This window comes from Mugil cephalus, chromosome 1, assembly GCF_022458985.1.
Source record: "Mugil cephalus isolate CIBA_MC_2020 chromosome 1, CIBA_Mcephalus_1.1, whole genome shotgun sequence".
In the NCBI taxonomy this organism is placed as follows: domain Eukaryota; kingdom Metazoa; phylum Chordata; class Actinopteri; order Mugiliformes; family Mugilidae; genus Mugil; species Mugil cephalus.
Window position 1 is genome coordinate 39,295,313 of NC_061770.1, and position 14,258 is coordinate 39,309,570.

General features: G+C 39.3%; 2 protein-coding genes across 2 annotated transcripts; both read left to right on the forward strand.

The window, feature by feature from the left end:
* The first annotated feature begins 3,384 nt into the window (after positions 1-3,384).
* Positions 3,385-4,303, forward strand: LOC125007080 (C-C motif chemokine 4-like). Its single transcript, XM_047583657.1, has 3 exons — positions 3,385-3,582; positions 3,681-3,792; positions 3,930-4,303. Exons 1-3 carry the CDS (start codon positions 3,513-3,515, stop codon positions 4,012-4,014), a joined length of 267 nt encoding a protein of 88 aa, XP_047439613.1. The 5' UTR covers positions 3,385-3,512; the 3' UTR covers positions 4,015-4,303.
* Positions 4,304-10,352: 6,049 nt separating this feature from the next.
* Positions 10,353-11,184, forward strand: LOC125007070 (C-C motif chemokine 4-like). Its single transcript, XM_047583645.1, has 3 exons — positions 10,353-10,520; positions 10,608-10,719; positions 10,815-11,184. The coding sequence occupies exons 1-3, from the start codon at positions 10,451-10,453 to the stop codon at positions 10,906-10,908; spliced, it is 276 nt and encodes a 91-aa protein (XP_047439601.1). The 5' UTR covers positions 10,353-10,450; the 3' UTR covers positions 10,909-11,184.
* Positions 11,185-14,258: the final 3,074 nt, after the last annotated feature.

Below are 14,258 nucleotides of genomic sequence, written 5' to 3' on the forward strand. Positions count from 1 at the left end.
ACTTCCCATTCTCCCAGAAATCACAGACTACATCCAGAAATCTAACCTGTCAACTGGACCCCCCTCCCCTCTCTGGTCCCCCTTATTTCTGCTATGATCCACTCCTCTTTAACCACTGGAACTGTCCCTGCATTCTTCAAAACCACTGCCATTACCCAAGTTTTGAAAGAAATTGTCATATGTGTATGTGAAAGTTTTAAAATGCATCGAAGTGAGGGACACATTACTTAAAATAAGTGAAATGATTCTATACGTGCTAGGTCACGTTACTTTGTCTTGGTCATGCTATGTGTAAGTGAAAAGGGTAATATGATGGCATTGTACATTGTATGACACTATTGTTCTAAATAAAAAATTTGATCACAAAAAATAAGTGAAATGATGTCACAGTAGAACAAGAAAATGTGACTTGCTGAGATTTCTTAAAAAACGTTAAAGAATCGAGCCTCAAAGTACTCACAGACATCTCAGAACAAGTGTTTTTATACTGAAAACAAGTCGTACTGTGTTTGTACTGATACAAGGAAAATATTCAAGAATTGTTGTCTTGTAACATAGGAAGATGTCTTTAACTTCAACATAATATGTTGTATCTTTAAACTACTACAGCTGCACTTGAAGCAAGTACTTTTTTACACGTTACATTTATGGTTTATGGTAATCTATGGTAATATTTCTCAAATAATGTTCAATATATTACATAGACCAATACCATTAATAATCTGAAATCCCAGCACACATCTGAATGTCCACTGACCTAATGAATCATACTTTGAGCTGCATCTCTGGGTTAACCACTACAACCAACTATATTTCCTCTGCGTTCTGTCTGTATCGAGCGGAAAGGTTCTGTCGGAAGGACTTCATCGCCTCATATTACATGAGTGATAACCACTGCCCCAAGACTGCAGTCATGTAAGTGCTACAAGCTGTGATTAATAAGTAGAATGAGTACTACCAAAGGATATTTCTAGTCTGTTTGCATTTTTGCATTTTTTTTAAGTCATTGTGCAAAATGGTCACAAAAGTTATAAAACATGTCTATAATGCGTACATCTTCTATGTTAGCTTAATGAAGTCAGGACCTATCAACTTCATAGAAAACATTCATAGTAGTGTCATAAGTTAAAAAAATAAATAAATCATGTGTTGAGTTGTAACAAGTAAAATGATACATTCGTGATGCTAAATGATTTTGTATTTCTAATACTTATAATGCAAGGGCTCAAAAGTTATTTTTGATAAACAATCTCAATTTTCTCTGTTTCAGTTTGGTGACAGTAAGGTCTCGTCACATCTGCGTGGATCTGAGTGAACCCTGGGTTGTGGGCATCATGAAACACCTGGATGAGGGGTCCTTTTAAACCTGCTGCCTGCTTCTCCATGATGACGCCTTTACTTCTTCATCAAACTATTTACTATTAAAATTCAACCAAGCATGAGTTTGTTCATTAACCTACAGCTGTTTTTTTTTGTTGTTTTTTTGTTGTTGTTTTTTTGTTCTTTTTCCTTTCAGTCATTTTGAGCCTGAACTGACTCACTGACAAAGGTTTTTGTGTGTGTAATGTCTCTCGGTTGCTTTGTAATATCCTCCCTTATAAACCTCATGCAAATACAAATGTGAGTGGTGTGAAAACTCTGACTCGTCTCTTCTTGATTCCTTGGAAGGTAGAAGATATTCTAGTTAGTTTTTGGTTTGTCTTCCTCAGACACGGTCTAAAATATACAGTCTTCAATTTGATGGTATTGACAAGAAAGATCATTTTTCATTTGAACGCATTTCCTCTGATTTCTTATTGATGTGTGACTGAATTTTGCAGTTGGACAAACAGATTCATATAAATGTGAAATGTGTTACTGCAGATACACTCCGCTCTTTACTCAGCAATTATCTTCTCAGTAAGGAATAAAACATGACAATTGTTTTGGCACAAGATACAAAAAAAGACATCAAGAATCACAGACTACATCCAGAAATCCAAGCCATCCATATATCAACTGGACCCCACCTCAACTGTTACGCAGATGACACCCAGCTCTACCTCACCACTAAACCCTCGTCCACTCTCCCACCCAGCTCTTCTCTGTCTATTCACTTCGCTACTAAATATTCCACAGTCAACTGTCAGTGGTTTTATTAGAAAGTGGAAGCAATTGGGAATGACAGCAACTCAACCATGACGTGTCAGACCGTGTAAAATGACAACATTCTGCAGAGTCAATCGCTACAGCCAACCTCCAAACTTCAGATTAGCTCAAGAACAGTGCATAGAGAGGGTTTCCATGGCAGCTGCATCCAAGTCATACATAACCATGTGCAGTGCAAAGTATCAGATGCAGTGGTGTAAAGTACACCACCACTGGACTCTAGAGCAGTGCAGATGTTCTCTGGAGGGACCCATCACACTTCTCCATCTGGCAATCTGATGGACCGATCTGGTGCAGTATTTCCACACACTTGATGAACCACTACTAGTTTGCTGCAATCACTCATTTTTGTGCCCCTCACCTCTTCATGTCTTCTAGGAGGCATGCGTGTTGTTGTTGTCATGTAATCAGCGATTAGTCGACTTCCTCCTTAAAGCGTCAAGCACAGCAGTAAAGTCGACTAGTAGGTCCAACCCCTAGTGTGAGCTGAAGAAGGCCCAGTAGGGTCAACACTTTCATGCTCATAGTTGGACTTTTTGGCTTTTTATGGTTGTTTTATATATAAATGTTCCAGATGTGTCTCAGGTATTAGGCTGCAGAGATTTATATAGAAAAAGTAGTGCCGTATCTGGTGTACACTACAGCTACAAAGTACACCATCTTTATCAGTAGGGGGCCAATATTTCCATTCCTGTAAAGCACTTAACCTCAATTAATGTCTCAAAGCCAAATGTTTGGCCCGTGTATTTTCATAATATGTGAAAGTTTTCAAATGCATTAAACCGAGGGACACATTACTTAAAATAAGTGAAATGATCTGACAGTAGAACAGAATTTAACTTGTTGAGATTTCTTAAAACGCATGAAAGTATCGAGCCTCAAAGGATCCACAGTCATCTCAGAACGATTTAGACTGAAAACAAGTAGTACTGTTTTTGTATTGATTCAAGGAAAATATTTTAAAAAAAATGTTGTCCTATAACTTAGGAAAGTGTCATTAAATTCACCAAAATATATTTAAATCAGTACAGCTGTACTTAAACCAAGGATGTAATATTCCTCAAATATGGATAAATATATTACAGAGAAAAATACCATTAAAGTTCTGAAATCCCAGCAAGAACTAAAGAACTAATAAAAATGTCGTTTGATGTAATGATCGTGCTTTGAGCTGCATATTTGGGCTAACCACAATTACATTTCCTCTGCGTTCACTCTAACCAAGTGGAAAGTTTCTGTTAACACCCCCTCCCCCGCCCCTTTTGACCTTGATAAGCCTAACACCTCACCACCTTTAGTTTAGAAGTCCTTTCACTGTGTAACCGTGGTGTTGTATCTCGTTCATCGAAGAATATCCAGTCGTCATGAGGACCATTCACATCCTCCTGCTCTGCATCCTGGGAGCTGCACTGTTATCTCCAGTGCTCTGCAACAGTAAGATTCCCTCACATTATTATGTCAGTCAGAGGCATCACAGCTGGAGATGTATATATAATATAATAATGTTCTTGTAATAATGTTCTTTTCTTCAGATGGATTTGGTCCTGATAAATGCTGCTTCGATTACTACACAAGAAGAATAAGGAAGGACTCTATCACCTCATATGTCAAGGCTCATAGCCACTGCCCCAAGGCTGCAACCATGTAAGTGATAAAAGCTGTGATTAATAATCCAAAGGCATTTCTTGTATGTTTAATGTCCTGGGCAATGTTTGTTAAATTGCACCCTCCCGCCCTCCACACTCAATATAAGTCATTGCCTTTTTTTTTTTTCATTTCAGATTGGTGACAAAAAGGTCTCGTTACATCTGTGTGGATCCGAATGAACCCTGGGTTTTGGACATCATGAAATACCTGGACCCTTAAACTTGCTGTCTGCTTCTCTGTTATGATGCTACGATGCTACATAAACCAACTATTTACTATTTACAATACTTAAAATGCATGAAGCGTCGAGAGTTCGTTCATTAACCTGCAGCTATGTTACAAGTCACACAAGATTTTATTTTTTTTTTTTTTGCTTTCAGTCATTTTGAGCTTGAACGGACTCACTGACAAAAAGAATGACTCTTTTTTTTGTGTAATGTCTTTTGGATGCTTTGTAATATCTTACTTTATAAACCTTGTGCAAATAAAATTGTGAGCAGTGTGAAAACTTTGTCTCATCTCTTCTTACGCCTTCATTCAAAGCTATGCTGATGATGCTCACCTGTATTTCTCAGTTTACACAAGTCAGTTTTTAGTTTAATTTACTTCCATATTTGCAGTCACCTCAAAGTCGGACCAATTTCACCCACTGTCAAATTTAGAGCAGCAAAGAAATCAAATCATTGGGGTGAGCTGCGATGAAAATTAAGAGCGGTTCAGGTATTTGTTGAGAATGTTTCACACTCTGTTGCTCTGTAGGTCTATCCATTTGATGCAGAAAGTTATTCTTTCTGTATGGGTTGAAACACGCCCTGTCCAGTATGTCCATTCATACATCCTGGACAGGGTGTACCCATCATATAAGGACAGCTATTCCTCTTGTGTCTAAACAAAGTCCTACTGATGCTACATGTCTCTGTGTTACTTTAGCCTTGACCTGTCGGATCAGATATTAAAACAATGAGGGCTGTGTAAATCAGACTAACTTTCATTAAAACACATGGGATCATCTTCCAGGTAAGGCGCTTTGGTGACTCCAAATTATTTTTACTGTCTTATACGCGAAGCATGAAAAGGACTTTGTGTAACACAAGTAAGATCAAAATGAAGTTTAGGATGAATTGAAAAATTGTTCTTGCATGTGTACCCGGTCTCTCGACCTCCAAGACAAAGACTTTGACATAAAGGACATGAAGAACTGAGGTGGCATTTCCAACATAACCTTAAAAGCGTAACTCAACAATGTTTCAACAACACACAGTATTTTGTGGTCAGACAACTTGTTTCCTTGGTCCTACCCAGTATATTCTGCTCTACACTGCAGACACATAATGAGCCTAAGCTGAAAGTGGTTGATACATGCACTTTGTTATTTAATGTCAACCCTATGCTAATGATGTTTGCCTGTATTTCTGATTTTAAACCAGCTAGGCTAATTTCTGTTACAAGCACTTACTTGATTTTTAATGAGTCATTTGGGTTTTATTAAGGTTATACAGTTATTTACTGCAAGAAAGTTCTGGGTTTGAATCCATTGTGTGGATGTGGATGTTCTCCTTGTGTCTGGTGGGTTCTCTCCAGGTACTCTGGTTTCCTCCCACTGTCCAAACAGATGCTTGTTCAATTCATTGGTGATTCTAAATTGACCGTAGGTGTGAGTGTGAATGGTTGTCTGTCTTTCTGTGTTAGCCCTGAGATAGACTGGAGACCAGTCCAGGGTGTACCCCACCTCTCACCCAATGACAGGTGGGATAGGCTCCATTCCCCCGTGACCCTTCAGAGGACAAGACGTTATAGAAAGTGAATTATTTTCAGAGCAGAATATTAAGGATAAGGGTTAAGGATACCAAAAACACATCTATGAATTTGTTATTATTGCAAAAAATGTAAACTGCTTTTCTGTTTAGATGCTGTTCTACCTCACACCCATAGTCCAGGTCATACATTATCACAGTACTCTGACAATGAGTGAACTTCAGACTTCCAAATGTAGTAGTTTGGTACAAAGCCTGGGATATCTGACTCTCCCAGGTCCAAACAAGTTACCTCCAGATACATCCATAATAAAATAGGTGGAGCAAGTGCACATTCTGGCATCTGAACAGAACTTGTGCAGCAACTGATGGCATCCACCAACAACACTTATTGCCTATTGTGTTTCAGCATTTGTAAAGAGAAACAACACTGTCACCACCAGGTCAAATTAGGAAATTAATCAGCTACACAGGATGTTTACCTTTTACGGTTTCTGATGCTGTGGGTTCCAAACCCAGGCCTGAGGTCTCTTTAACTTGAAGGTTGCAAACATCAGTGTCAATGCAGCAGAGTGTGTCTAAGTCAGTGTGGGGTTAAGGACCCCAAACTGGTGGAAAGATTAAGTAAGGATCCCCTACCTTCTAGTGTTCTATATTAAACTCTGTCCAGTGCAAATTATAAATATCCATTATTATTGTTGTTCGGCATTCAATATCAAGCTATTGAAATAATACACAGGTTATTCATTTTTTTTTTCATTTTTTTTGTTCAAGTGATAAAATGATTCATTTTGACCTCAGTAGTTGGTTGATGGGAACGAGCTCCCATCAACCAAGCATCATCTTATCACGTTTTATGAAAACATTTATTTTCAAACTTGCACCACAAATATTACAACATGCATCAGTAAGGCACAATGTATATATGTAGTGTTAGCACCACTTTAGCACGCTAGCTAGCAACTCCGATCCACATTCTGACAGGTTTCAGGGTTAGTCTCTCCCAAGGGCAATATACCTGGCATCACAACCACCTGCTGAAAGGCTTAGCAGCTGCCATTGAGGACAAATAGGTAGAAATAAATTCGTTAACTGCTAGAAGAGAAATTAGGTATATTATGTTTGTAGGGGAGGGAGAAAAGGCCAGAGGCCAGTCAGACATAGCGCAGTGCAGCTAAGGTCGACTTAAACGAACAGCTGATTGTCCCAGCGCAGATAGTGAGCACCTGACTGACACTGGACCTGCTGTTGTGGTTGGAAGTATAGAAAGTAGTGTATTTTGTTGAGCTTACTGTCCCGTGGGAAGACAGAGTTAATGAGGCTAATGAGTACAAGTACAAGAGAGCTAGGCATGCAGAGATGGCAGCAGGAGCTGAGCAGTGTGGGTGGAGCACCTATGTGTCACCGGTGGAGATGGATTGCCATGGATTTAGGCTGAAATCCACCATTGTCCTCCTGTGCTAGCTGGGCATTTGCGGGAGAGAACAGAGGATCACAATAAACAACATGTTCCTGGCAGCAGAGCGAGCAAGTGAGTGGCTGTGACTGAGGAGGAAACACACTAGCTGGGGAGGATGTTAAAGGTAAGGCTAGCTGAGTAGTTTTTAGTAGTTGTAGTAGGGCTAAGCTAATCACTCTGTTGAAAGCCACATGGTTGCGTGGTGGCTACGTGTAAGGGATGTGACTCCAGGACACTGGAACTCACTGTTAAACCTTCTTGAGGTGTCATGGGCCTAACCTAACATCTGTGAAGAGAGGTGCCCACTTGAAAAAAGCTAGTTAGCTAGTTTAAACTACCTGGTATCTCCTTGTTGGTTGCTAGTTGGTAGCTGACCGCCAGTCTGCTTGTCGGCTTTCCTTTTTTTTGTTTTCTTTTTGTAATTGGACTGGGCTTCTAGATGTGTTTTGTCCTCAATCTTGTGAAGTGCTGGCTGACATGTAGCTGAATATGCCATCCCTTCTTACCTACTACCTGCTGCTGTTGGCTAGGGTAGTTAGCTGGTAGCTGACCGCCAGACTGCTGCTCGTTTTTTTAGTTGGACTGGGCTTCTAAATGTGTTTTGCCTCAGATACTAAAATAAAATTATTCTATTTAATATGTCTGTACTTGGTGTTTTGATAGGATAAGGAGTAAAATATGACAGTTATTTTGGCACAAATAAAGGCATCAAGAAATGAGATGGCATTTCCAAAAAAACTTACAAACATGAAAATCTTGATGAGCATCAACTGTACAGTATATGCCACAGTTTGATCTTAACCATCAAATGCATGTGTAGTGTTTTTGTCCTCCACACTCTCATGCTCCTCCTACCAACTTCCCATTCTCCCAGAAGACTACATCCAGAAATCTAACCTGTCAATTGGACCCCCCTCCCCTCTCTGGTCCCCCTTATTTCTGCCATGATCCACTCCTCTTTAACCACTGGAACTGTCCCTCCATTCTTCAAAACCACTGCCATTACCCAAATTTTTGAAAGAAATTGTCATATATGTATGTGAAAGTTTTAAAATGCATCAAAGTGACGGACACATTACTTAAAATAAGTGAAATGGTTCTATAGATGCTAGGTCCACTAGCACCACCACTACACCACCAAGTACTTTTTGAAATGTTACATTTATGGTTTAATGGTAATCTATTCATATTCCTCAAATAAGGTTCAATATATTACAGACACAAATACCATTAAAATTCTGCGTACTTTGAGCTGAATCTCTGGGGTAACCACAACTCCATTTCCTCTGCGTTCAGTCTATATCGAGTGGAAAGTTTCTGTCAATTTCAAAATAATAAATCTTGTGTTGAGTTGTAACAAGTAAAATGATACATTCATGATGCTAATGATTTTGTATTTCTCATACTTATAATACCAGGGCTCAAAAGTTATTTTTGATAAACAATCTTAATTTTCTCTTTTTCTTTTTGGTAACAATAAGGTCTCGTCACATCTGCGTGGATCGGAGTGAAACCTGGGTTGTGGGCATCATGAAACCTGCTGCCTGCCTCTCCATGATGACGCCTTTACTTCTTCATTAAACTATTTACTATTTAAATGCAACCAAGCATGAGTTTGTTCATTAACCTACAGCTCTGTTTTTTTTTTTGTTTTTTTTGTTCTTTTTGCTTTCAGTCATTTTGAGCCTGAACTGACTCACTGACAAAGGTTTTTTGTGTGTGTAATGTTTCGTGGTTGCTTTGTAATATTCTCCCTCATAAACCTCATGCAAATACAATATAATCTGAGTGGTGTGAAAACTCTGACTCGTCTCTTCTTGATTCCTTGGAAGGTAGAAGATATTCTAGTTAGTTTTTGGTTTGTCTTCCTCAGGCACGATCTAAAATATACAGTCTTACAATTTGGTGCTATTGACAAGAAAGATCATTTTTCATTTGAACGCAATTCCTCTGATTTCTTATTGATGTGTGACTGAATTTTGCAGTTGGACAAACAGATTCATATAAATGTGAACACATTTACTGCAGATACACTCCGCTCTTTACTCAGCAATTATTATTAGAGAATCACAGTCTACATCCAGAAATCCAAGCCATCCACCTGTCAACTGGACCCCACCTCAACTGTTACGCAGATGACACCCAGCTCTACCTCACCACTAAACCCTCGTCCACTCTCCCGCCCAGCTTTTCTCTCTCTATTGACTTTGCTACTAAATATTCCACAGTCATTTGTCAGTGGTTTTATTATAAAGTGGAAGCAATTGGGAATGACAGCAACTTAACCATAACTTGTCAGGCCATGTAAAATGACAACATTCTGCAGAGTCAAACGCTACAGACAAACCTCCAAACTTCACGTGTCTGACTACTAGTTGGCTGCAATCACTCATTTTTGTGCTCCTCACCTCTTCATGTCTTCTAGGAGGCATCTGTGTTGTTGTTGTCACGTAATCAGCGATAGTCGACTTCCTGCTTAAAGTGTCAAGCACAGCAGTAAAGTCGACTAGTAGGTCCAACCCCTAGTGTGAGCTGAAGAAGGCCCAGTAGGGTCGACACTTTCATGCTCATAGTTGGATTTTTTGGCTTTTTGTGGTTGCTTTATATATAAATGTTCCAGATGTGTCTCAGGTATTAGGCTGCAGAGATTTATATAGACAAAGTAGTGCCGTACCTGGTGTACACTACAGCTACAACGTATACCATCTTTACCAGCAGTGGGTGCGGCCAGTATTTCCATTCCTGTAAAGCACTTAACCTCAATTAATGTCTCAAACCCAAATGTTTGGCCCGTGTCATAATATGTGAAAGTTTTTAAATGCATTAAACTGAGGGACACATTACTTAAAATGACTGAAATGATCTGACAGTAGAACAGAATTTAATTTGCAGAGATTTCTTAAAACGCATAAAAGTATCGAGCCTTGAAGGATCCACAGTCATCTCAGAATGATTTAGACTGAAAACAAGTAGTACTGTGTTTGTATTGATTCAAGGAAAATATTAAAAATATTGTTGTCCTATAATTTAGGAAAGTGTCATTAAATTTACCAAAATATGTTGTATCTTTAAATCAGTACAGCTGTACTTAAACCAAGGATTTTTTTATATCTTAAATATAGCCTCCAGTACTATGGTAATATTCCTCAAATAAGGATAAATATATTACAGAGAAAAATACCATTAAAGATCTGAAATCCCAGCAAGAACTAAAGAACTAATAAAAATGTCCTTTGATGTAATGAATTGTGCTTTGAGCTGCATATTTGGGCTAACCACAACTACATTTCCTCTGCATTCACTCTAGCCGAGTGGAAAGTTCCTGTCAACTCCCCCCCCTTTTGATCTTAATAAGTCCAACACCTCACCACCTTTGGTTTAGAAGTCATTTCACTGTGTAACCGTGGTGTTTATCTCCATCATCGAAGAATATCCAGTCGTCATGAGGACCATTCACATCCTTCTGCTCTGCATCCTGGGAGCTGCACTGTTTTCTCCAGTGCTCTGCAACAGTAAGATTCTCTGACATTATTTTGTCAATCAGAGGTGCCACAGATGGAGATGCACCGATATATAATATTTAATGTTCCTTTGTTCAGATGCATTCGGTCCTACCAATTGCTGCTTCAATTACCACACAAGAAGAATACAGAAGAGCTTGATCACCTCATATTACAGGGCTGATGAACGTTGCGCCATGCCTGCAACCATGTAAGTTGTAAAAGCTGTGATTAATTATCTGGAGGCGTTTCTAGTCTGCTCAGAATCAGTCATTGCCTATTGTTTTTTTTTTTTGTTTGTTTCAGTTTGGTGACACAAAAGTCTCGTTACATCTGTGTGAATCCGACTGATCCCTGGGTTGTGAAGATCATGAACGAACTGGACAACAAGTCCCTTTAAACCTGACGCCTGCTTCTCTGTGACGACGCCTTCATGGTGCATAAGCCAACCATTTGCTATTTACAATACTTAAAATGCATTGAAGCCTGAGTTTGTTCATTAACCTGCAGCTCTGTTAGAAGTCATTAGAGTTGTTTTTTTTTTTGTTTGTTTTTTTTTGCTTTCAGTCATTTTGAGTCTGAACTGACTCACTGAGAAAAAAGTCCAATTCTTGGATGCTTTGTAATATCCTACTTTATAAACCATGTGCGAATAAAATTGTGAGCAGTGTGAAAACTTTGCCTCGTCTCTTCTTGACTTCAAAGATCTTCTTTTGAGTGTTTAGTTTGTGTACCAGTCTTCCCCAAACACAGCCTAAAATAATATATATTTTACTTTTTTTAAAAAATGTTTCTCCAAAGTACTAACTGACAGAAAATCAATGAATAAAAATATGAAATCATAGTGGGCAGTTTATAATGTGTTATTTAAATTCGACGCTGTGCTGATGATGTACACCTGTATTTCTCTGTTTACGCCAGTCATTTTTAGTTTCATTTACTTCCATATTTGTAGTCACCTTGAAGCCCGACCAATTTCCCCTACTGACAAATTTATTTGTGGTGGAAAGTTGATCTGGAGTGTGCTGGGCAGTTTGCCGGTTCAGGCATTTGTTGAGAAGGTTTCACACTATGTTGCTCTGTCGGTTTACACATTATATTCAGAAGGTAGTTTTTTCTGCAGGCATGTTCCTCTTGTGTCTAAAAGAAGTCCTAGTGATGCTACACTTCTGTGTCTTACTTTGGCCTTGACATGTCATGTCAGACATGAAAACACAGGACTGTGTAAATCAGAATAGCTTGTCTAATAGTTGTACTGAGTATCTATTTACCATTGGATTATCTTCCAGGTGAGATACTTTGGTGACCCCAAATTATTTTTACTGTCTTATACATGAACAATGAAAAGGACTTTGTGTAACACGAGGAAGATCCACCTGAAGTTTAGGATGAAACTAAAATTGTTCTATATACTCAATGTGTACCTGTTTTTTCAACCTTCTCAGTAAGGAGTAAAATATGAAAAGACTTTGACATAAAGGTCATGAAGAAGTGAGGTGGCCATTCCAAAAATAACTTTAAAAGCGATCCAGAAGGTGTTAAAGAAAGGAAGCTGGACTAGAATTTCTTGAAGATGTTTCGTCGCTCATCTGAGTAGCTTCTTCAGTTCTGAGAGACTGGTGGGAAGTTGAGGTTTAAATATGAAACGTCTTTTGGATAACCATGACCTGGATGACTGAGAACCCTCACAACCTTAAAAGCATTAACACCGATGCTTAAATCTCGTACAAAAAAACAGCAACACAATACTTCAAAGAAATGTAAATATGACTAACATGTTTCAACAATATACAGCACACAGTATATTCTGCCCTACGCTGCAGACACCTAATGAGTCTAAGTGAAGACTCATTAAGTGAAGACTCATTAAGTCTAAGTGAAGGTCCTTTCACAGGCTACCTGTGTTACGGACAAGGTCAGCAAGAACTTGTATGCTGGACCAATAACATGGTCCAGCAGGCATCGTTTTGGGGGGGTGCCTGAATAAATTGGTCAACTTGAGGCATTTGGCCGTGTCATCGTCCAGCGCCTTTCTTTTTTTCTACTTCTCACTCTCGGCACCACCTTTTTTTTTTTCTTTTCTTTTTTACCTGGGTTGGGGACCATCATCTAATTGTCGAAGCCATCACACAGACACACACACACACACACACACCTTCCACACGCTGTTTGTGTGGTTGATTGACTGTTGGGGCGGGTCTTAATCGAAACAAACAAATCGTCTTGGCCTCTTCACATGCTACTGGCCTGGGTGACCTCTGATTGGCCTGGCCTGCCTCTCTGACTTAGAAAAAAAAGACACATAGACACGATGCCATCACTGGCTGACTGGCAGCCTGTTAAAAAAAAAGAAAAAGAAAGAGAGAGGGAGACGCAGGCCAATCATAGGCCGGCGCTTCGGGAATACTCACGGTTCTCCCTATTGCCAGTCCGGGCCTGTCAAAAAGTGGCAGGAACTCAGGCCTGAGCGAGGGTTTGAATTTCAGCGTAAGTTCTTGATGGCAAGACAAAGCTCACCTTTTTTCTGCGGCCTGGTCGAAAGAGATTGTGTCTGCTCGGTTCATGCTGGTCGTGTTGTTCTGTCAGAGTGGATTGAGGATCTGAATGCAGGACAAAAAGAGGTGATAAGTTTACAAACCAAAAAGGAATTCATGAGCAAGAAACTCAACTAAAACCACTGCCGAGGCCAGCAAAATAAAACAGAAAACTCAAAACATGAAACAGACATACATAGTCATGACACATGGGATGTCTCCGGGTACTTTGGCTTCTGTTCTGTTTCCAAAGACATGCTCCTTAGGTTTGTTGGTTATTCTAAATTATCCATAGATATGAGTGTGAATGGTTGTCTGTTTCTCTGTGTTAGCCCTGTGATAGAACACATGTTGCCCACTGTGTTGTATTGCAGCGTTTATAAAGTGAAACAGCACTGCCACCCCGAGGTCAAACTTGGAAATGAATGAGTTACACAGGATGTTTGCTTTTCATGGTTTCTAATGCTATGGTTTCCAAGCCCAGACCCAGGGTCACTTTAATGTGAAGGCTGCAAAATCAACATCAGTGTGAATGTAGCAGAGAGTGTCTAAGTGTTTCTTTCTAAATGACAGCAGAAAATACACAGGTAAAGAACTCACTTGCATATAAAAACATGTGATTGGAGGGGAGTTGGAGACATTTGTATCAGTGAGGGTGTAAAGCTGAATATCAGGAAAGGAGCTTTTCCTTATTTTCAACACTACTTGGATCATAGAACTACACTTCCCAGAGTGCACCAGGGTAGCAAACCAGCTGCTCATTTCATGATCAGTCACTGTCACTGATTTGAAGAGAAAGAATGGAGCTCTTCAGTCATTCCACCAAATAAACTTCAGATAGTAGAAGCTCCAAGTTCACTCATGGGTTCAGCCCAAAGACATCAATAGTCGGTGAATTTTTTTTTATTTACTTTCTTGTTGTTTGAAGTGCCGCGTTCAAGTTTCACTGCTGGGTTGGGTAAGGAACACGTGGCAGCGTTGACTTCATTGATTTTTGATGAAAGCGATATTTCATTTTGAGTTTGACAAATTAAAAGTATAAACACAAAAGGATAACACAAAGCTTTTGTCACAACTAAGCTACTTCCATTGTGGATCATTAAAGTCTGTCTTAGTCTAAGTCTGAGGTGGCTACATGACATCATGTTATGTTTTGGACATTTTCCAAGACCTATAATTCTAAATCTCTGATGACACAAGTGGGCACTTTATATTT